Below are 23,207 nucleotides of genomic sequence, written 5' to 3' on the forward strand. Positions count from 1 at the left end.
AAATATATAAAATGCACCAGTGATAATTTAGTCTGGTCCCAGATCTTTCTGTGCTTCATGTCATGTCTTTGTCACTCACTGTCATGCCAAATATGGAGTTGACATGTAGTTGACATGATGGCACAAACAGATCTGTGACTAGGCTAGCTGTCAGTAACTTTGACTAAACATTGAGCCCTGGGGGAACCTCCTCCAAATCAGGATTCTTCCATTTAGCACCATTCACTGCTATGGTGTGCCTATCCTAAGTCAACTCTACGTTTGCGTGAACACCCATCCACCACATCCTAGCAGTGCTAATTTACATTGAGTTATAAAAAGACTGACATTGTTAGGGCCACGCAACATGACACCGGCGACCGTCGCACCACTTTGTAAAGATGAGCGTGTCAGGTGGGACTTGGACAGTCAAAACTGGGGATGACGAGACTCCACTGCTATTCTTAGCTCTTTTGTTCAGCGTTGAGAGAAGAGTTGGGACCGTACTATCACCTCCACTACCACCCTATACCCAGGCCACGAAGTCCAGACTGCCAGCCACCAAAGTAGTTCTCATTTGACGAGATGTGGAAGATCAAACGTAAGTGACGCCACCATTTTGTGGCATAAATGCATGCTCGTTCACATTGTCAAAACGAAAATAACAAAATGACTGCAAATGGCAAGTTGTTTTTCCCTACACACACAGGCTACAGTTCAGCATGGCTGAGAGACATTTTCAGCCAGGCAACTAATAGAACTTGGTAGAGCTCACACCTTAAATTCCTTTGCGTTATGATTTTGATTAGAGATTAAGAATATAAATGCCACTATACTGCATTCCTGACGTAAAACTTCTCTTACAGCCCCCATCACGTACGCTTTGGAAGCAAAGTACAGGCCCCATCTCGAGGTAATACTTTTGGGAACCGTTTTGATCCAATCTAATTCACTGCCTAGCAGGGATTGATGTTCTATATTCCTACTGTGCAGGGTAACTAAGGACTAAGCTATGTGGACGAAAGCCATCGCAGCCTTGCAATTCCTACTGTGTTTTCAAACATCTGGTCGGACAACAAGGCAGACTCAAGACCAGCGTCATGTTCATTAGGCATCGAATGGAAGACAATGGACTGAAACAGGGAGGGATTACCTGGCCTTGTCTCCCCCCCCCCAAAAAAAATGCTCATTAGGTTTCCATTGCAAAATTGTGTTAAAACATTTTCTGTTGTGTGCCTTCTTGAAACCTACCAAGGGTCCAGTTAAATAATGAACTCAATTAGAATTTAATTCATGAACTGAAAATCCATCAGGAAAATCCGAAGATACTGTATGTAGTCATTATAAAAATAGAGGACTTTATATCTTTGTCATTATAGCGCATCTGTGACAGCATGGGCAACACCCGAGCAGTGGCGGTTCTAGACCATTTCAACTGGGGGGGGGGGCAAGCTGGGGCCAGTTGTAGTGTTAGAGGGGCCAGTTACATTAGACATTATTGTTGTCATATCGTTTTCTTCACTGCATTGCAGGCAAAAGACCATGTTCATAATCATCATCGTTGCCAGTCTAATAACGGATGTAAAAAAAGAACGATATCAAAAATGTATGTAAAAATGATTTCATACTCCAGATTTAGGGGGGCCACAAGGGGGTCCAAAATTGTTGTCACAGGGGCACTGCCCCCCCCAGAACCGCTAGTGCGCCCGAGGCAACAATCCATAGGAATCCCACCCAGTTGACTACTTGGAATACTTTAAAGTGGCGCTAACCATGCCAAATCAGCCTTTTGGCCACTAGAGGCCTCTATCGTTCTCTATGGTGGAGAGTTAATTAAAGGCGTCAGCATGCTCCACAGCCGGAACAGTTCGTGCATATATTATGACCGCATTTTGTGACGAACCGAGCAAGTGTGCCAGCATACTTCCTTAAAAGACCTTTGGTTGAAAATGAGAAAAAAAGTGGCAATAATACTGTTTGTCCATTTTGAGATACCTTAGCCAGTATACACTTACTCAAAATAGTCCGAATTAATCTAAGATTACTCAAGAAATCTGTCATTCATTTTGACATTTTTGCAGAGGACATCTTAAGCGTGCAATTTTACATCTAAGATGTTTGGTCCAGTATTTCTCAAGTAAAAAAATGTGCATGAAAATTAGTTGTCTCATTGAATGACAACGACTATTGAAGAATCCCTACTGTTAACCAATCACAGACACAGAGTAAACTTCGGCTACCGACTTCGGCTTGCCTTGAGAAAACATTTTGTGTGCCCGAACAGCCAAAAAACCCAACAACAAAAAGTCTAAAACGAACATAAGAGTCACAAAATGTCGTCATAATATATGCACAAATTCTTCTGAACTGTTTTGGCTGGGAAGCCGAAACAGTGCCTTCAGAAGGTATTCATACCCCTTAATTTATTCCACATTTTGTTGAGCTACAGCTTGAATTCAAAATTGATTAAATAGATTCTCTCTCACTCATCTACACACAATACCCCATGACAAATCATCACTCCCATAGAATTCTATGGTCACTCCCACTAAGGCCAACTTTGAATCGTTGATGTACCAGACTTACATATATGCGCTGTGTGCAATAACCTGGGGATGAGGTTACCTTAGAACTATTCTATTTGTATGGTATTGGTCTGCATCTTTATGTGTAGGCCAATATGGGCCATAGTGTATGCATTTCCATTTAGGAATTGAAATTCTCATGCTATTCTATGTAGTCTACTGGTATGTTCTAGACAAACGGCCTTCAAGGCCAATAACGTTTATACTCTATTATATTGTCCCGTCTGACCACATCCTGTCCGCCCAGACCTTGGTCCCTACAGACCCCATGTCCCTGTTCAACCTGAAGAGAGGTTCCCCCGAAGAGGAGTTCCCTACCCTAAAATACAACTACACGTGTATGGCGAGCATCCTGACTCCAAAACTGTATACTCGCCAGTTCAACCGTGCCACCCAGAGCGGGGTCATCTTTGATGATGTCATACGCCCGGGCCTCGAGGAACGAGGTGACGTCAACAGGCATTACGCAATCTATAGGGAACGCTTGTCGCTAGATCTTTATGTGCTGAAAACAAAGGGGATTGAGTACTGTGCTATACTGTACATAGTACTAGTACCACCAGTGTAGGAAGTGATAGAGTAGTATATAGACTGTCTCTATACTACTCTATCACTTCCTACACTGGTACTATGTACAGTATAGCACAGTACTCAATCCCCTTTGTTTTCAGCAAAAAAACAAAGAATTAGGGATTAAGGTTAGGTTAAGGGTGTGTGTGGTTACTGTGCTAAGGAATCATAACATACTTTTGTCTCCACCTTAAGCCTATATATAGCATGCGACGAGGTTAAGAGTTAGAGGTTAAGGTTAAGTTAAGGGTGTGTGTGGGAACTGTGCTAGGGAATCATAACATACTTTAAGTCTCCACCTGGTCGCAGGATATATATACACACACACACACTGAGAAAAAAAAGTATTTGATCCCTTGCTGATTTTGTACGTTTGCCCACTGACAAAGAAATTATCAGTCTATAATTTTAATGGTGGGTTTATTTGAACAGAGAGAGACAGAATAACAAAAAAAAACAAGAAAAACACATGTCAAAAATGTTATAAAATGATTTGTATTTTAATGAGGGAAATAAGTATTTGACCCCTCTGCAAAACATGACTTAGTACTTGGTGGCAAAACCCTTGTTGGCAATCAGAGGTCAGATGTTTCTTGTAGTTGGCCACCAGGTTTGCACACAGCTCAGGAGGGATTTTGTCTCACTCCTCTTTGCAGATCTTCTCTAAGTCATTAAGGTTTCGAGGCTGACGTTTGGCAACTCAAACCTTCAGCTCCCTCCACAGATTTTCTATGGGATTAAGGTCTGGAGACTGGCTAGGCCACTCCAAGACCTTAATGTGCTTCTTCTTGAGCCACTCCTTTGTTGCCTTGGCCATGTGTTTTGGGTCATTGTCATGCTGGAATACCCATCCACGACCCATTTTCAATGCCCTGGCTGAGGGAAGGAGGTTCTCACCCAAGATTTGACGGTACATGGCCCCGTCCATCGTCCCTTTGATCAAAGGATTTCAGTCCTTCACGGCGTAGGGTGTTACCAATTGTTTTCTTGGTGACTATGGTCCCAGCTGCCTTGAGATCATTGACAAGATCCTCCCGTGTAGTTCTGGGCTGATTCCTCACCGTTCTCATGATCATTGCAACTCCACGAGGTGAGATCTTGCGTGGAGCCCTAAGCCGAGGGAGATTGACAGTTCTTTTGTGTTTCTTTCATTTGCGAATAATCGCCCCAACTGTTGTCACCTTCTCACCAAGCTGCTTGGCGATGGTCTTGTAGCCCATTCCAGCCTTGTGTAGGTCTACAATCTTGTCCCTGACATCCTTGGAGAGCTCTTTGGTCTTGGCCATGGTGGAGAGTTTGGAGTCTGATTGATTGCTTCTGTGGACAGGTGTCTTTTATACAGGTAACAAACTGAGATTAGGAGCACTCCCTTTAAGAGTGTGTTCCTAATCTCAGCTCGTTACCTGTATAAAAGACACCTGGGAGCCAGAAATCTTTCTGATTGAGAGGGGGTCAAATACTTATTTCCCTCATTAAAATGCAAATCAATTTATAACATTTTTGACATGCGTTTTTCTGGATTTTTTTGTTGTTATTCTGTCTCTCACTGTTCAAATAAACCTACCATTAAAATTATAGACTGATCATTTCTTTGTCAGTGGGCAAACATGCAAAATCAGCAGGGGATCAAATACTTTTTTCCCCTCAATGTATGTATGCATACATACATGCATACATTACATTACATACATACATACATACATACATACATACATATAGCCTGCGACGAGGTGGAGACGAAAAGTATGTTATGATTCCCTAGCACAGTTCCCACACACCATTAATTTAACCTCTAACTCCAAACCTAACCCTTAAGCCTAAAATTGCATTTTAACAAATTCAGGCTAAATTTATAAGGGCATTCTGGTGACTTGTCAGGACATTGTGGTCCTGATACGGTAGGAAAACATCTATATGCTCATGCACACACACCTGTGAACGAGCAATTAAAATACATTTGCAAACCCGAAGCCATCTCTTCCACATTAAGCCATGCTCAGTTACATCATAAATGCCGGTTATAACGATAGTCACCCACTTAACAAATACTAAAACAATGTCCTAACATCTAGCTTATCCGAAATAACTGCTGCTGCTTATGCATAACAATGTGTGACTAGTGTGTGAGTGTGTACTTACTATATGTGTGTATACTGTTCCTGTACTGTCCTACAGGGGAGCTTCATGGACCCATGACTGTGGGTTGTGTGGCTGGTGACGCCCAGTCTTACATCCTCTTTTGTGACTTCTTTGATCGGGTCATTGAGGCCTACCAAAACCACAAGATGAGCAAGTTACAGGAGAGTGACTTTAATCACGACAACTTAAAGGTACTGTAGCGTGGACATAGAGTCTAGTCTTATAAGTGTATCTCAATTTCACATAAAAAAATTCAATATTGTTAAAAAGTTTTATTTTAAGGTTTCTTCATAATCCCAACTACGACGTTTCATGCCTTTATGAAAAAGTTAACATTTGTCACATATCGCTTGGACTATTCACACGATTTCAGTGTGCCACACTTCATAACAGACTTCTACCAAAGATGTGATGTGACATGTCATAAAAACTGTTGATAGATGTTATGTCAAGATCTCAGTCATGTTTATGACAACCACAGTGGCTTGCGAAAGTATTCACCCCCCTTGGCATTTTTCCTATTTTGTTGCCTTACAACTTGGAATTAAAATAGGTTTTTGGGGGGTTTGTATCATTTGATTTACACAACATGCCTACCACCTTGAAGATGCAAAATATTTTTTATTGTGACACAAACAAGAAATTAGACAAAAAAACTAAGAACTTGAGCGTGCATAACTATTCACCTCCCCAAAGTCAATATTTTGTAGAGCCACCTTTTGCAGCAGTTACAGCTGCAAGTCTCTTGGGGTATGTCTCTATAAGCTTGGCACATCTTGCCACTGGGATTTTTGCCCATTCTTCAAGGCAAAACTGCTCCAGCTTCTTCAAGTTGGATGGGTTCCGCTGGTGTACAGCAATATTTAAGTCATACCACAGATTCTAAATTGGATTGAGGTCTGGGCTTTGACTAGGCCATTCCAAGACATTTAAATGTTTCCCCTAAAACACTTTAGTGTTGCTTTAGCAGTATGCTTAAGGTCATTGTCCTGCTGGAAGGTCAACCACCGGCCCGGTCTCAAATCACTGGAAGACTGGTCAGAATGAAGGGTGGCGCTAAATACAGGGAAATTCTTGAGGGAAACCTGTTTCAGTTTCCCAGTCCCTGCCGATGAAAAACCTCCCCACAGCACGATGTTGCCACCACCATGCTTCACTGTGGGGATGGTGTTCTCGTGGTAATGAGAGGTGTTGGGTTTGCGCCAGACATAGCGTTTTCTTGATGGCCAAAAAGCTAAATTTTCGTCTCATCTGATCAGAGTACCTTCTTCCATATGTTTGGGGAGTCTCCCACATGCCTTTTGGCGAACACCAAACCTGTTTGCTTATTTTTTTCTTTAAGCAATGTCTTTTTTCTGGCCACTCTTCCGCAAAGCCCAGCTCTGTGGAGTGTACGGCTTAACGTGGTCCTATGGACATATTCTCCAATCACTGCTGTGGAGCTTTGCAGCCCCTTCAGGTTTATCTTTGGTCTCTTTGTTGCCTCTCTGATTAATGCCTTCCTTGCCTGGTCCATGAGATTTGGTGGGCGGCCCTCTCTTGGCAGGTTTGTTGTGGTGCCATATTCTTTCTATTTCTTTATAATGGATTTAATGGTGCTCCGTGGGATGTTCAAAGTTTCGGATTTTTTTTTGTAACCCAACCCTGATCTATACTTCTCCACAACTTCGTCCCTGACACGTTTGAAGAGCTCCTTGGTCTTCATGGTGCCGCTTGCTTAATGGTGTTGCAGACCCTGGGGCCTTTCAGAACAGGTGCATTTGTACTGAGATCATGAGACCCTCGGATTGCAGAAAGGTGGACTTTATTTAACTAATTATGTGACTTCTGAAGGTAATTGGTTGCACCAGATCTTATTTAGGGGTTTCATAGCAAAGGGGGTGAATACATATGTACGCATCACTTTAATGTTTTTTATTTTGTAGAATTTGAAACATGTTAATTTTTTCCATTTCATTTCACCAATTTGGATTATTTTGTCTAAGTCCATTACAGGAAATCCAAATAAAAATCCATTTAAATTACAGTTTGTAATGCCACAAAATAGGAAAAATGCCAAGGGGGATGAATACTTTTGCAAGGCACTGTATGTAGGGCATTGTGGCATGACATTCCAATAGTGTTACCCAGTACATCCATATCAGATGTGTTTAAATGCATATATGGCTCGCTTTGTCATTCAGTCTCTCTGTATGTGTGTATGGCTGGCTGATTAATGTATACTTTCTCTGTGTGTGTGTGTGTGTGTGTAGGGAGGTGATGATTTTGACCGTGATTACGCCTTGAGCTGTGAGGTGAGTGTGGTGCGCGGTGTGGATGACTTCGGCTTTCCGACACACTGCAGCCGGGGAGAACGTAGACAGCTCTTCATGCTGGCCAAGAAAGGTATTGCGTGCTCTGATCTACAGTTGTGGCCAAAAGTTTTGAGAATGACACAAATATTAATTTTCAAGGTCTGCTTTATCAGTTTGTATGATGGCAATTTGCATGTACTCCAGAATGTTATGAAGAGTGATCAGATGAATTGCAAAGTCCCTCTTTGCCATGCAAATGAACTGAATCCCCAAAAACATTTCCACTGCATTTCAGCCCTGCCACAAAAGGACCAGCTGACATGTCAGTGATTCTCTCGTTAACATAGGTGTGAGTGTTGACGAGGACAAGGCTGGAGATCACTCTGTCATGCTGATTGAGTTCGAATAACAGACTGGAAGCTTCAAAAGGAGGGTGGTGCGTGGAATCATTGTTCTTCCTCTTTCAATCACGGTTACCTGCAAGGAAACACGTGCCATCATCATTGCTTTGCACAAAAAGGGCTTTACAGGCAAGCATATTGCTGCCAGTAAGATTGCACCTAAATCAACCATTTATCGGATCATCAAGAACTTCAAGGAGAGCGGTTCAGTTGTTGTGAAGAAGGCTTCAGGGCGCCCAAGAAAGTCCAGCAAGCGCCAGGACAGTCTCCTAAAGTTGATTCAGCTGCGGGATCGGGGCACCACCTGTACAGAGCTTGCTCAGGAATGGCAGCAGGCAGGTGTGAGTGCATCTGCACGCACAGTAAGGCAAAGACTTTTGGAGGATGGCCTGGTGTCAAGAAGGGCAGCAAAGAAGCCACTTCTCTCGAGGAAAAACATCAGGGACAGACATATTCTGCAAAAGGTACAGGGATTGGACTGCTGAGGACTGGAGTAAAGTAATTTTCTCTGATGAATCCCCTTTCCGATTGTTTGGAGAAGTCCAGAGAAGACCAGGTGAATGCTACCATCAGTCCTGTGTCATGCCAACAGTAAAGCATCCTGAGACCATTCATGTGTGGGGTTGCGTCTCAGCCAAGGGAGTGGGCTCACTCACAATTTTGCCTAAGAACACAGCCATGAACAAAGAATGGTACCAACACATCCTCCGAGAGCAACTTCTCTCAACCATCCAGGAACAGTTTGGTGACGAACAATGCCTTTTCCAGCATGATGGAGCACCTTGCCATAAAGCAAAAGTGATAACTAAGTGGCTCGGGGAACAAAACATCGATATTTTGGGTCCATGGCCAGGAAACTCCCCAGACCTTAATCCCATTGAGAACTTGTGGTCAATCCTCACGCGGCAGGTGGACAAACAAAACCCCACAAATTCTGACAAACTCCAAGCATTGATTATGCAAGAATGGGCTGCCATCAGTCAGGATGTGGCCCAGAAGTTAATTGACAGCATGCCAGGGCGGATTGCAGTCTTGAAAAAGAAGGGTCAACACTGCAAATATTGACTCTTTGCATCAACTTCATGTAATTGTCAATAAAAGCCTTTGATACTAATGAAATGCTTGTAATTATATGTCAGTATTCCATAGTAACATCTGACAAAAATATCTAAAGACACTGAGGCAGCAGACTTTGTGAAAATTAATATTTGTGTCATTCTCAAAACTTTTGGCCACGACTGTCCAGTAACAACATAACACAAATATTACACACAGTGCAGGTTTGGTGTCAATTCCAACTTAATTTGAAATTCCAATTAAAATATTGAATTCAGTCATGAAGTGAATAATTTACTTTGAATTAAATTCACATGTTTAAATCTTCAAGTTATGGAATTGAAATTAGACTACTTTTTTAATTGGAATTGTAAAAACATTCTTTGAAATTTTAATTCAATATTTCTACATTTCCCAGTTAATGGAATTAACAGAGTATCAAAAATATAGTGTAGGATTTTTTTTTTGTAATTTCAACCTCTATTCCTATATTTACAGTATAGCTAGGCTGTCTGAACAGTGACATAAGTTAGAATTAGAATTGTTGGGGATAATATATAATTGGGAATTCAATTATTGGAATTGACCTAACATTGGAATTCAGAGGAATTGAATTTTCTCTGAATTGTAAGACTGACCTGGAATTTGAATTGAATTAAATGGAACGAGAACTGAATTCAAATGTAATTTGTGGAATTGACCAACTCTAATACAGTGTGATACTTTATCCTCAACTGCAATTAAAACTAAATGTAATTGAGCTCATTAACTCCAGCAGTTTAAGATGATATGTTTTAGACTATTCATTTAAATAATAACAATGAATATGAGGGCTGCTATCAATTTTAACAATCTTGAGGACACCAAGCAAAAGCAATCAATGCTCCTTCTCACACAGTAGTTTCAAGTAACATTATAATGGTACATGGAGTCAGGAGGAGGATACATTAATTCAGGTGTGCACAGCTCAAGGCTGAGTTCCACAGCTCGGCTGGTTTTCGCTTCACCCAATTGATGTTACTGGTTGGCCCAAATAGAAAGTCACTGGCTAAAAGGCAAGGACAAAAATCTGCAGAACTGCTGTCATTGAAGAATAGAGCAGAGCATCGCTGCACTAACCAATCAGACCTACTGTTACGAATCCCTTTGGCCCTGCAGTCTAGGGGGGATGGAAACGAGACCCGTAACATAACTCATGCAAATTATACTAGTGAAAAGGAACAATGAGAACAAAAACCACAGACAACTTAAGTCTACAGTCAAACACTCATGGTTTATTTTTAAACACACGGTAAAGGGGGGCGGGAAGAGGGGCTGAGTTGGACCCAAGGAAAGAAACAATCCCAAAACACCCCTAAACTAGACTAGCCTACTTGAACAACAGCTAGCTCACTAACCAATAAAATACAGTGGGTGGTCCGCCCAGTTCTAACTAGTGTACTTAGACAAAGTATTCCTACGGGTATTGTATGCTCATGGGCAACTTGTCTTGGTACCCCCTTTTCCCACCATCAAACAAACAGTCAACACTTCAACAAAACAATACTCACAGGTACCGGACAAATGTGACATGTAGGAGCAAAAACAAAAGAGAGCTCAATCCAAAGAGAGAGAGATGGAAACAGAGAGATCGAGCTTACAGAGAGAGGTTGAACTCGAGAAAACAACTGGCTGGGTTTTTAAACCAAGGGAAAGGGATGTGATAGGGTAATGTAAAAAGGAGCAGGTGTCTTCTGATTACTGACTGATTGGGGAATGATGATTGTCACCTGTGAGGGGAGAAGGAGAGAAAAACACACACAGGATACCTGTATCCTTAACACCTACTGCAAACATGATTGATTGACACTTCTTCCAGCCCTGGACCAATTGGCAGAGGAGTTGCCAGGGAAGCTGTACTCAAGGGCAGAACTGTCACATGACAAAGAAGACAAGGGAGTGACAGTGGGAGCTCCTTCCCTTTCCCAGTTGAGGAACGGGGTGGCCCGTGACTGGCCTGACTCCAGAGCTGTATGGTCAGTGCTGCTCTTTAAGTGCCACTGGCATGTTCCCTTCCTTACAACCTAAACAATTTGTGTGTGTTTGCCTTTTTATGTACTAAGATTCTTTGTGCAATGAAAAATGCGTAAATATAATGTAATGTTCACACGTTAATGTTGCAATAACTGCTCTAAGGTCTGTTTTGCCTTTTAGTTCACAGTAGTTGTAAACTGGATGGAGAAGTAAAACTGCTCTACGACCTGTTTTGCCATTAACACAGTTCGTTACTAATCTAGTGGAGAAGTGAGGCAGTGCACTCTTGTAAGTATAGGAGTAAATCATCATGAATATCTGTTTAAATAAACCCCATAGTATTCAAACCATTTTAAAGAAGCACCAAAAATACCATGGTGTCACAAACCCAGCTGATTCTGTAGCTCAACCCAGGTCCTGGGGTTAATCAATATTACTCAAAATGTACAAACAGTACAACCGAAAGTTAGATGGTGCCTTTACACAATGGGCCTTCTAACAGATTAAAGCTATGTTTTCAGCAGCACGCCACTTGTTTTAGTATATGGCTGAGGGACGAGGCTATATCTAACTACTCTCACATTCATAGACAGCGCTCTAGATGCAAGGACTGGCCCTGTAACTCCATTGAACAATGATACTGTTGTGATGACCATTACCACTCTGCAGGGTCAGTAAAGACGGGACCCTGGTGGTATGGGTCAACATTGACGACCACCTCAGATTGGTGACCACGCGAGATGACGCCAACATCGCAGAGGCCTTCCAATGTATCTGTGTCAACATCCTTAAGGTTGGTACCCTCGGAAGACACAGATCCTGAATGCATGATTACCTTAAAGTGGAACTGACAGGATTTTAGCAACATGAAATCGTATTAAAATCAGTTCATATACACCGAGGACAAATATGAGTTTTTTTAAGCGAGCACTTTTTTATTCTTACCGTTTTATTTAGTTTTTATTGCAACAATAATAACATTATTACACATCAATACAGGGACATTCCAGTGAATACAATGAACAAAATTAAATAATAAAACACCAGGCGAACCCCGCCCCCCAAAAATGAATAATTCAGGACATCATTAATATGTGACAATGAGACATTAACAGACATTCAGATACATGACTTCTAATACGTTTCAGGGATTTATACAATTGTAACAGTTCAATGGAAAAAAACTACACAATAAGGACTTTTTCCACCCTATTTACATTTGTGAATATAATATTTGGCCAAGAGAATAATAATGTTAATAAAATAGTTATGATCGGAATTACAAGGATATGTATAATGCCATTTAACATCAAAGGTAAACATAGGTCATTCTAGAGATTTTATACACAACCAGTCATGAAAGCACTTAGACATGGTCATTTACAAGTTTTCATAAATTATTTAAATGTTTGGGAATTACGTATACTAAGGCATTTGTGAAAATGCTATAGCAATATCGAGTGGGGACGCGGCCGTGCGCTTGGACTTAATAGACACTGCAGTAAATACAACCTAATAAAAACATCCGTCTCGTCCAGGACCAGAGTCTACGCAAATACAACCTAATAAAAACATCCGTCTCGTCCAGGACCAGAGTCTACGCAAATACAACCTAATAAAAACATCCGTCTCGTCCAGGACCGGAGTCTACACAGACCGATGCACCAAAGCCGATCAGCTCTAGTCTGACCATTTTACTCGCCCTAGCAGATCTGGTTAGGCGCTTTACATGTTATCTAGAGCGTTCGTGACTAACTATAACTAAACCAATATAAACCACAGTTTTGTCGTTTCAAATGGAAACAAATGAGTCATAGTTGGAAGAACAAGCACAAGCTAGCGAGATCCTGTTCATGCACTCCAGCATATTCTCGTTAGGGAACGGCTACCCTGCGAAGTGCAATAACGCAATTCGCCTTTGCACCCCTTCTTAACGCAATTTTTCAAAACTTTGGCAAAGGGCAAAGTCTACAAAACCTAGTTCACTCTGTTCGTAACATAATCTAGTTTTGGGAACAGAAAAATGCATTGAGATCAAAATCCATCTCGTTCCATCTTCACCCACTGCCTGCTACTGGGCTTCCTCTAACTAGCGTTTGATGAGTGGAAACGCCAAGCGGATGCCTCACATTTATACATCAAGGGAAATATATCCGTCTCATTGTTCTAGCTGTGTTATTACTTTCTTCGCCTCATATTGAGCGGATATTGCGCATTCGTAAATTCATCAGCTATTCTGCGCTCTGAAATCGGAGTAGATAAGATAGCCAGAGTGAATTTGCGAACGCAAGAGATATGCTAACTGAATAACAGTCGTTCAAGTTATTGCTAGCTAACCAAATGATACCTGCATCTCTAGCTGTGTATAGGCACCGAAAAACGATACGGAGGGGAAAATGTCAGTCAGTCACTCCTCCAATGACATTACATCCTCCTAGCAGCTAGCTAGCTATCTAGCTAACGTTAGGCTCCGTAATTTTAGCTTGCTACATAAATATACTGAACAAAAATATAAACGCAACATGTAAAGTGTTGGTCCCCATGTTTCATCAGCTGAAATAAAAGTTGCCAGGAATGTTCCATAGCTCAAAAATGTGTTTACATCCCTGTTAGTGAGCATTTCTCCTTTGCCAAGATAATCCATCCACCTAACAGGGGTGGCATATCAAGAAGCTGATTAAACAGCATGATCATTACACAGGTGCACCTTGTGCTGGGGACAATAAAAAACCACTAAAATGTGCAGTTTGTCACACAATACAATGCCACAGACGTCTCAAGTTGCTGACTGCAGGAATGTCCACCAGAGCGGTTGCTAGAGAATTTAATTGACAGTTTTAGAGAATTTGGAAGTACATCCAACCGGCCTCACAACCGCAGACCCCGTGTAACCATGCCAGCCCAGGACCTCCACATCCGGATTCTTCACCTGTGGGAAATTGAGGAATATTTCTGTCTGTAATAAATCCCTTGTGTGGGGAAAAACTCATTCTGATTGGCTGGGCCTGGCTCCCCAGTGGGTGGGACTATCCCCTCCCAGGCCCACCCATCGCTACGCCCCTGCCCAGTCATGTGAAATCCATTGATTAGGGCCTACTTAATTTATTTAAATTGCCAAATTTCCTTATATGAACTGTAACTCAGTAAAATCGTCGAAATTGTAGCCTGTAGCGTTAATGTTTGTTCAGTATAGATACGCTAGCCTATTAGCCACGTTATGACTGATGTGATCATTGCCCTTGCTAGTTTGATTGTATTGTCATTCCCAGCCTTAGTTAAATCTGTCAGTTTTTGTCCGAAATATTGAATAGTGGAAACTGAAACCATGCATCCCGAATGGAGGCAGCAAACAATGTACACGGCCAGCTGTGATTTACAACCTAAGAGCAATATGTTTTGGACTACCAAGAAATGTATTGGTGAATTATATTAACCATGCACAGTGGTGTAATACTTTAAAGTACTACTTTTGTCGTTTTTTTATATATTTGTACTTTAAGTAAAGGTTGTCTAAAAAGTAACTACATTCCTAAAGAAAATAATGTACTTTCTACTGCATACATTTTCCCTGACACCCAAAAGTACTCATTACATTTTGAATGCTTAGCAGGACTGGAAAATGGTCCAATTCATGCGCTTGTCAAGAGAACACGTGGTCATCCCTACTGCTTCTTATCTGGCGAACTCACTAAACACAAATGCATCATTTGTAAATGAGTGTTGATTCTGCCCCTGGCTATCCGTTAATGTTTTAAACAAGAAAATGGTGCCATCTGCGTTGCTTAATATAAGGAATTTGAAATTATTTACTTTTGATAAAGTATATTTCAGCAATTACATTTAATTTGGATATTTATAACCACATACTTTTAGAATTTTACTCAAGTCGTATTTTACTGGGTGACTTTTACTTAACTTTCTATTAAGGTATCTATACTTTTACTCAAGTATCACAATTGGGTACTTTTTCCATCACTGATAATGCATTGAACTGCATCAATGTATTCTGCCAACAATGCCTTAGTGTATGTCATGGAATGTTGAGGCAAATATAACCCATTTTTAAAACCTCTTATAAAGTTGCTTTTGTGGCATAAACTGGGAATTTGATATTTTTTACTGATGTTAGGATTGTCTGTTTCGTATCTGCAAAGTAGTTAACATGCTGTCAGTCCCACTTTAAGGCAGTGGTAGGCAATTCTGGATCTAATGAAGCACAGGTTGAACACGAGTGTACAGGCTTTTGTTCCAGCATAGCATGAAGGTGTTTATAATTCAACCATGTATCTGACCGCTGTACTGGTAAGCGATATTGTAAGACTCTGGTTAACAGTTCGCTTAGCCATAGGCCATTTGAATTTCTGATTCCTACCACCAAACTTTTACCCTTTTCACACTTCTGAGCCACGTCCAAACTAAGCTCTAAAGCGGTAGCGTATTGTTTGGGTCAGCATGATGTATGAAAGTGGTATGGATGTCCAATCCAAACTTCTGTGCTGGTGAAAAAAACAAGTCTATTAATAGATATTTAATGGAGCAAAGCTAATGAGCTATAACCATCTCTTGTTGTCCAGTTGGAGGCGCTGTACAAAAAGCTGAGGCACCCATTCATCTGGAAGCAGCAGCTCGGCTGGGTAGTGAGCTCTCCAGCAGATGTGGGGACCGGCCTGAGGGCTAGCGTTCGTGTCAAGCTGCAACACCTGCCCAGATACAAACGTCTGGAAGACGTCCTCAAGAGACTGCGCCTCCGCATGGACAACACCGGTAATGCAGATGGACGGGCTGAAATTGTTTTAGTGTAAACTAATTTGAGTAAAGAATACATCTATTCTGAATTTCAGCGCTTCCTTGGCACATTTGACAGAGTTTTGGTACAATTGGCATTGGTAAAATGTATATAGGTCATGAATCATTCTTCTAGATATTCTGATGAGTATAACTCTAGGTGTAATATACACTATAGATACAAAAGTATGTGGACATCCCTTCAAATTAGTGGCTTTGGCTATTTCAGCTACACCCGTTGCTGACAGGTGTATAAAATCGAGCACATAACCATGCAATCTCCATAGACAAACAGGAGAATGGGCTTCCTGAAGCGCTCAGTGGCTTTCAACATGGCACCCTCATAGAATGGCACCTGTCCAACATGTCAGTTCATCAAATTTCAGCCCTGCTAGAGCTGCCCCAGTCAACTAAGTGCTGTTATTGTGAAGTGGAAACATCTTGGAGCAACAACAGCAAAGCCACGAAGTGGTAGGCCACAAGCTCACAAAACGGGACCACCGAGTGCTGAAGAGCATAAAAATCGTCTGTCCTCAGTTGCAACCCTCACTACCAAGTTCCAAACTGCCTATGGGAAGCAACGTCAGCACAAGAACTGTTTGTCGGGAGCTTCATGAAATGGGTTTCCATTGCTGAGCAGCCGCACACAAGCCTATGATCACCATACGCAATACCAAGCATCGGCTGGAATGGTGTAAAGCTTGTCGCCATTGGACTCTGGAGCAGTGGAAACACGTTCTCTAGAGTAATGAATCACGCTTCACCATCTGGCAGCCCGACGGACGAATCTGGGTTTGGCGGATGCCAGGAGAACTTTACCTGCCCCAATGGATAGTGCCAACTGTAAAGTTTGGTAGAGGAGGAATAATGGTCTGGGGCTGTTTTTCATGTTTCGGACTAGGCTCCTGCAGCATACAATGACATTCTAGAATGATTCTGTGCTTCCTACTTTGTGGCAACAGTTTGGGGAAAGCCCTTTCCTGTTCCAGCTTGACAATGCCCCCATGCACAAAGTGAGGTCCATACAGAAATGTTTTGTAGAGATCGGCGTGGAAGAACTTGACTGGCCTGCACAGAGCCCTGATTTCAACCCCATCAAACACCTTTGGGATGAATTTTAACACCGACAGTGAGCCAGGCCTATTTACCCAACATCAGTGCCCGACCTCACTAATTCTCTCGTGGGTGAATGGAAGCCAGTCCCTGCAGCAATGTTCCAACATCTAGTGGAAAGACTTCCCAGAAGAGTAGAGGCTGTTATAGCTGCAAGTGGGGGGGGGTAACAACTCCACATCAATGCCCACAATTTTGGAATAAAATGTTTGACGAACAGGTGTCCACATACTTTTAGTCATGTATTGTATAATGTGTGTGTATATAGTATCTATATATGCTATATAAGTTAGTTACTTTAAATTATGAAAGGTTTTTTTTACAAGGATAAAAAAAATATATATACTGCTATAATTTCCTCCAAATTGACAAGGAAGTCCTTACATACCTTACTTTGATATGGTCGAAATAACTGACGTTTCTTACCTCTTTCTCCTTAGACTGCAGTGAGGTGTATAACATCAGTAATGCCCAGACAATCGGCTTGGACGAGGTGGGGTTCACGCAGCTAGTGGTGGACGGGGTCAAGCTGCTCATCCGCATGGAGAAGAGGTTAGAGGGTGAAGAGAACATCGATGATCTGGTGCCTTTACAGAAGTAGAGCCGAGGAAGATGGGAGGGAAAGGGACTGTTGTCCTAATCAACACAAACGTCACATTTTAGTAGTTTGACTGGGAGCGTGCTATTGTAATACTGTACAGGGCTTTTGAAGAGAAAGACATGATCATGAGTTTTTCTAAAACCAACAATGTTTTAACAGCTGACTATGTTAATGTTGATTGTACTGTGTTCTAATTAAATTAACACTGTGACATAGGTACAAAGACTTATTGCATCAAAAAGTAAAATACTGTTCAAAAATGATGCTTATGTGCTGAATATAAAAACTGACTTAAAATATTTTTGTATAATTTCACCTGTTTGCATGGCCATACACATTTGGATAATCAGCAGCTACAGAGCAATACATATTTCTTTACAAATTACAAAGCTCTTTCCAGGACGTATCATTACTCCATGTTACTCGGGTTATGTTAAACCGATTGGCTGTGAAGCCATGGTTACTCACACAAAATTGAATAGTAAATACTGGTAAAAAAAAAAAAAAAAAAAGACACCAGACATTTGCTTGAGACTCCTTTCAAGTAAGCTTTAATATTGTGCACGAGTGAGACTGAATCTAGATGACTCGAGCTTTCCTCGCATGTATGTTGTGGTAGGAGGGGTTTAGGTGGGGGGAGGGGTTAATGGAGATGAAAAGGGCGAGACATAATCATTTACATTTCTTTAACACTTTCTGCTTATCCTCTACACTTGATCTGCTAAGGCAACACAATAGACATCCCCTCTGGAAGTTGTACCGTTAACAATTAGGAATATGCATTTCTCTTCCACGTGCACTACCCCCTCCAACCCTCCCTGCTCCCATAATGCCACAGAAAGTCAGCGGTGGAGATTTCCCGCTCAGCTTCCAGAAGGGCTCACAGCTTTTAACCTTGTTTTCATTTTTTTTTTTTGATTACTCGCCTTTGCTTTTTCCTTTCTATTGTGTCTTTTGAAATGAGGAAATAAAATGTCTGCATTCTGTTTGCATTCTCTACGCTGCGTTAAAGGGTGCGGTCTAGGCCCATCTCTCATCTTTACAGTAATACAACATGGAATACCATTGCACAGTTGACCCTCATTACTTTTCATACAAAATAACAAGTAGAAACGTACCAGCACTAGTGGTTATTTTACGTACTCATCGCAATCACTAATTACAAAGGGGAAAAACCTAAAACAAAATAAAAATGTGCGAAACTAGTTATATCCTATTTTTTTTATCTCGTACAGGTGAATGCCTCAAATACCAAGCAGCACATTAAAAAGGCATAATGTGGTGGAATAAATACAATATATTTTGCAAGAAAATAAAATTGAGCACAAAACAAGTCAGACAGGTGTCGCACAGTAACTACCAATTAACTGCAGTTTAGAAGGGAGTAAGGGAAACGGAGGGATATAGTCACTAGTGAGGTCAAACTGCTTGGGCATCACTTTGTGTGAACCCTTCAAGCTTTGGGCAGTCTCAAGGAGAACATGAGATATTTGAGGCAGTTATAATAATTTATGTCTCTTCCTGACCTAGAATGGTGGCCGGTGCATTTATGCTACTAAAAGACCATGAATAGTGTTTTGAATGGGTAGTTTTGTCCCAATATTTGTTAGAAGAACATTTGATTATTCATCGAGCGCGATGCCAGCGACATTTGCAACACCGTGTTCAAGACGGCATAAAGCGGACTTTATGAGAGCAGGCATAAAATTGAGTGCAACTGAACAATTTGTGGTCCTGTTAGTCTACACTGTATATTTGGGTTCTCAAAGGTAATAAAAGGACATGGTTCGTCACATCTGACTTAGCCAACATAAGATCCCTTATGTAAATTCTATGCAATAAACTGCAGTGCTAACGTCATTATTCAGCTACGCTACATGAAAGAGGATTGTGAGAATGGCCAAAATAGTGCATTAGGAGGAATGACTTGATTAGGGCTTTGGGATGTGTAGACTTTTGCTTTTCAACACAGATCACGTCACTCGATCTCTCCTGTATTGGGAAAGGAACTGATTATCCATGAAAAGTAAAAAATAAGCTTGTTTTTTTTTATTTTCCTTGTGAGAATAAAAATGTTTTTTCTTCTTCTAAACATTAGACTTCAGTGGAGGCAAACAATCTACAAATATGTCAACAAGAAGGAAAGAACTCCAAACGAAAAGGAAAAATACAGTATGACACATTTAAACACTTTCTGTACAGAAACTCAAGACTATACAATACCTGCAGACATTATGCTGAAGAGTCCTGTTTTATACAACTCTGAACAATACAACAAAACATTCTCTATTTTATACTGTACATGTGGAAAAAGTAGCTTTGCAGTCTCTTATTTCAACCCCCTTTAATGGTAGTTTAGCAATGGAATTGAAATTTTGCAGGCCATTGATACAAATGTTTTCAAATTATTGCAATAATGGTCAGTTCTCACCTCTCGTTTTAATCAACGATTTTGTAATACAGGGGTTTGCCTTGGGGAGGGAAAATGGGAGTGTATTTTGTGTCGTTTCACCAAGCAATATGGCAGTAGTCTCGAATAGCGGTAAACTTAATATTGCGGCTGACTCTCTTGGGCCCGACACTTGGGGCGCCCGCAAACTCAAGGAACACCAGGATTATGTCCTCTGCCCCCTCCGTTTTCAATGTTGTATGTTAATTCTCTTTAGTTTGTTTAGTCTTCCCAAAAGTCACTTTTCACAGCTTGAGCTCGTTGGCTACTTTGGAAGCAATATTCTTGAAGGCGATAGACGTGCCTGAGATCCGCTTGAAGCGCACGCCGTTGAGTGACAGGCGTGGCAGCTTGCACACCTCCATCTCCCATTGGACCAGACTGTCCTGGCGGGCATCGCCGTGCACGCAGAAGAGCATGAAGCGCTCGCGCTGCTCGTAGTCGCAGTTGTTGGCATCCAGGACCTTCCGGATCTCACGCATCATGTCGCCGGGCTCCATGGATGAGGTAGTCTTCATGCTCCACGTGAAGCGCAGTGAACGGGGTTTGGAGTCCCGGGAACCGTCCTCCTTGGGTTCCCCTGACGCGCTCCTGGAGAGGAAAAGAACACAGGAAATAGTGTTAATTGAATGGGAGATAAGTAGGTAGATGCAAAACCAAAAAAAGTCAGTGAGGTGCTGACCATATATAAATATATACACTGCTCAAAAAAATAAAGGGAACACTTAAACACAATGTAACTCCAAGTCAATCACACTTCTGTGAAATCAAACTGTCCACTTAGGAAGCAACACTGATGGACAATACATTTCACATGCTGTTGTGCAAATGGAATAGACAACAGGTGGAAATAATAGGCAATTAGCAAGACACCCCCAATAAAGGAGTGGTTCTGCAGGTGGGGACCACAGACCACTTCTCAGTTCCTATGCTTCCTGGCTGATGTTTTGGTCACTTTTGAATGCTGGCGGTGCTTTCACTCTAGTGGTAGCATGAGACGGAGTCTACAACCCACACAAGTGGCTCAGGTAGTGCAGCTCATCCAGGATGGCACATCAATGCGAGCTGTGGATAGAAGGTTTGCTGTGTCTGTCAGCGTAGTGTCCAGAGCATGGAGGCGCTACCAGGAGACAGGCCAGTACATCAGGAGACGTGGAGGAGTCCGTAGGAGGGCAACAACCCAGCAGCAGGACCGCTACCTCCGCCTTTGTGCAAGGAGGAGCAGGAGAAGCACTGCCAGAGCCCTGCAAAATGACCTCCAGCAGGCCACAAATGTGCATGTGTCTGCTCAAACGGTCAGAAACAGACTCCATGAGGGTGGTATGAGGGTCCGACGTCCACAGGTGGGGGTTGTGCTTACAGCCCAACACCGTGCAGGACGTTTGGCATTTGCCAGAGAACACCAAGATTGGCAAATTCGCCACTGGTGCACTGTGCTCTTCACAGATGAAAGCAGGTTCACACTGAGCACGTGACAGACGTGACAGAGTCTGGAGACGCCGTGGAGAACTTTCTGCTGCCTGCAACATCCTCCAGCATGACCGGTTTGGAGGTGGGTCAGTCATGGTGTGGGGTGGCATTTCTTTGGGGGGGCCGCACAGCCCTCCATGGGCTCGCCAGAGGTAGCCTGACTGCCATTAGGTACCGAGATGAGATCCTCAGACCCCTTGTGAGACCATATGCTGGTGCGGTTGGCCCTGGGTTCCTCCTAATGCAAGACAATGCTAGACCTCATGTGGCTGGAGTGTGTCAGCAGTTCCTGCAAGAGGAAGGCATTGATGCTATGGACTGGCCCGCCCGTTCCCCAGACCTGAATCCAATTGAGCACATCTGGGACATCATGTCTTGCTCCATCCACCAACGCCACGTTGCACCACAGACTGTCCAGGAGTTGGCGGATGCTTTAGTCCAGGTCTGGGAGGAGATCCCCCAGGAGACCATCCGCCACCTCATCAGGAGCATGCCCAGGCGTTGTAGGGAGGTCATACAGGCACGTGGAGGCCACACACACTACTGAGCCTCATTTTGACTTGTTTTAAGGACATTACATCAAAGTTGGATCAGCCTGTAGTGTGGTTTTCCACTTTAATTTTGAGTGTGACTCCAAATCCAGACCTCCATGGGTTGATAAATTGGATTTCCATTGATTATTTTTGTGTTACTTTGTTGTCAGCACATTCAACTATGTAAAGAAAAAAGTATTTAATAAGATTATTTCTTTCATTCAGATCTAGGATGTTGTTTAAGTATTCCCTTTATTTTTTTGAGCAGTATATATATATTTTTTTAAAGAGTCATACGACGTGGTTGAGAGTATACAGAGCGTGCGACTATTTATTTTTCAAAGATGGAATGGGGGCATAATAGAGGACAAAAGGTAACGCACAGAACTTGTATAACCCATGTGTTTGGGACCTCGTAAGACTGACAACTGAATGACTCAAGTATATTTTATTCAAAGATTACACACCTATTACTTACTTCCGTGTAACACACACTCAGATCAGACACTTCTAGACAGTTTAAAACACACACGGTCCACCAAGGTCTAGCAAGAGCTTGGTATTCTGGTTCACACCACTTCGGCACAAAAAGCGCAAACACCACCACTGTGTGACAGAGGGCATGGGGACAAAGTACACACATAGCACAACAAAGAACAGAACAACAAGAGTGAACCGGTGACATTCGCTTTGGATCCTGAGACTAGTAGTGACCCTCATTGACATGCCATGCTTTCATTTCGAGGTTGTTGTTACTTTTTCTGTGGGTGGCTGTGCCAATGCCTCACCTTGGGGGGTCTGTACTGCCACTGGCCTCTCCTTCAACCGTGGCCCTTTGGGAAGCAATCAGAGTTCAGAGTTCAACAGAGCAGTAGAAGGGGTCGTCAGTGTACACACAGACGATGGGATATGTGAACGGGAAAAGGAAGAGGGTGGGATGGGGTCAAACCTATAAACATACACGGTCACGCGACTCGACTCGTTCTAGGGAGGCAACTGGCGAGAACTGCCAAAAAACCAATATGACACGTATATTGGCAAGCAAGCTAAAACGGAGGATGATACAATGTGGAAATCATGTGAACGGAGAGAGAGATGGATGATAGAAGTCCTCTACAGTACACAACACACTCAAACCAAACTACGAAACAAGAAGAAGTCGGAAAGTGAGTGCAGGTGTCTGCAAACTACAAGGCATCACAGGCAAGGCATCTCGGGA

The 23,207-nt window shown here is 42.2% G+C and overlaps 2 protein-coding genes across 5 annotated transcripts in view; one reads left to right on the top strand and one right to left on the bottom strand.

Annotated features, from left to right (window-relative positions):
* The first annotated feature begins 230 nt into the window (after positions 1 to 230).
* Positions 231 to 17,835, top strand: zgc:172076. Its single transcript, XM_014170818.2, has 9 exons — positions 231 to 580; positions 846 to 892; positions 2,812 to 3,010; positions 5,310 to 5,464; positions 7,526 to 7,658; positions 10,883 to 11,039; positions 11,707 to 11,830; positions 15,612 to 15,801; positions 17,376 to 17,835. The coding sequence occupies exons 1-9, from the start codon at positions 565 to 567 to the stop codon at positions 17,534 to 17,536; spliced, it is 1,182 nt and encodes a 393-aa protein (XP_014026293.1). The 5' UTR covers positions 231 to 564; the 3' UTR covers positions 17,537 to 17,835.
* A 229-nt stretch (positions 17,836 to 18,064) lies between these two features.
* mark1 (MAP/microtubule affinity-regulating kinase 1) overlaps positions 18,065 to 23,207 on the bottom strand; it is a 112,997-nt gene continuing 107,854 nt past the window's right edge. For 2 of the 4 annotated variants that reach the window (XM_014170765.2, XM_014170758.2), the window contains 2 exons: positions 22,777 to 22,821; positions 18,065 to 20,576 (listed from right to left, as the gene is read on the bottom strand). In XM_014170765.2, coding sequence (XP_014026240.1) covers positions 20,231 to 20,576; positions 22,777 to 22,821 — 391 coding nt within the window. In that variant the 3' untranslated portion in view covers positions 18,065 to 20,230. The remainder of the gene's footprint in view (positions 20,577 to 22,776; positions 22,822 to 23,207) is intronic. The other 2 variants (XM_014170785.2, XM_014170773.2) reach the window with 1 other exon arrangement.

This window comes from Salmo salar, chromosome ssa02 (assembly GCF_905237065.1).
Source record: "Salmo salar chromosome ssa02, Ssal_v3.1, whole genome shotgun sequence".
Classification (NCBI taxonomy): domain Eukaryota; kingdom Metazoa; phylum Chordata; class Actinopteri; order Salmoniformes; family Salmonidae; genus Salmo; species Salmo salar.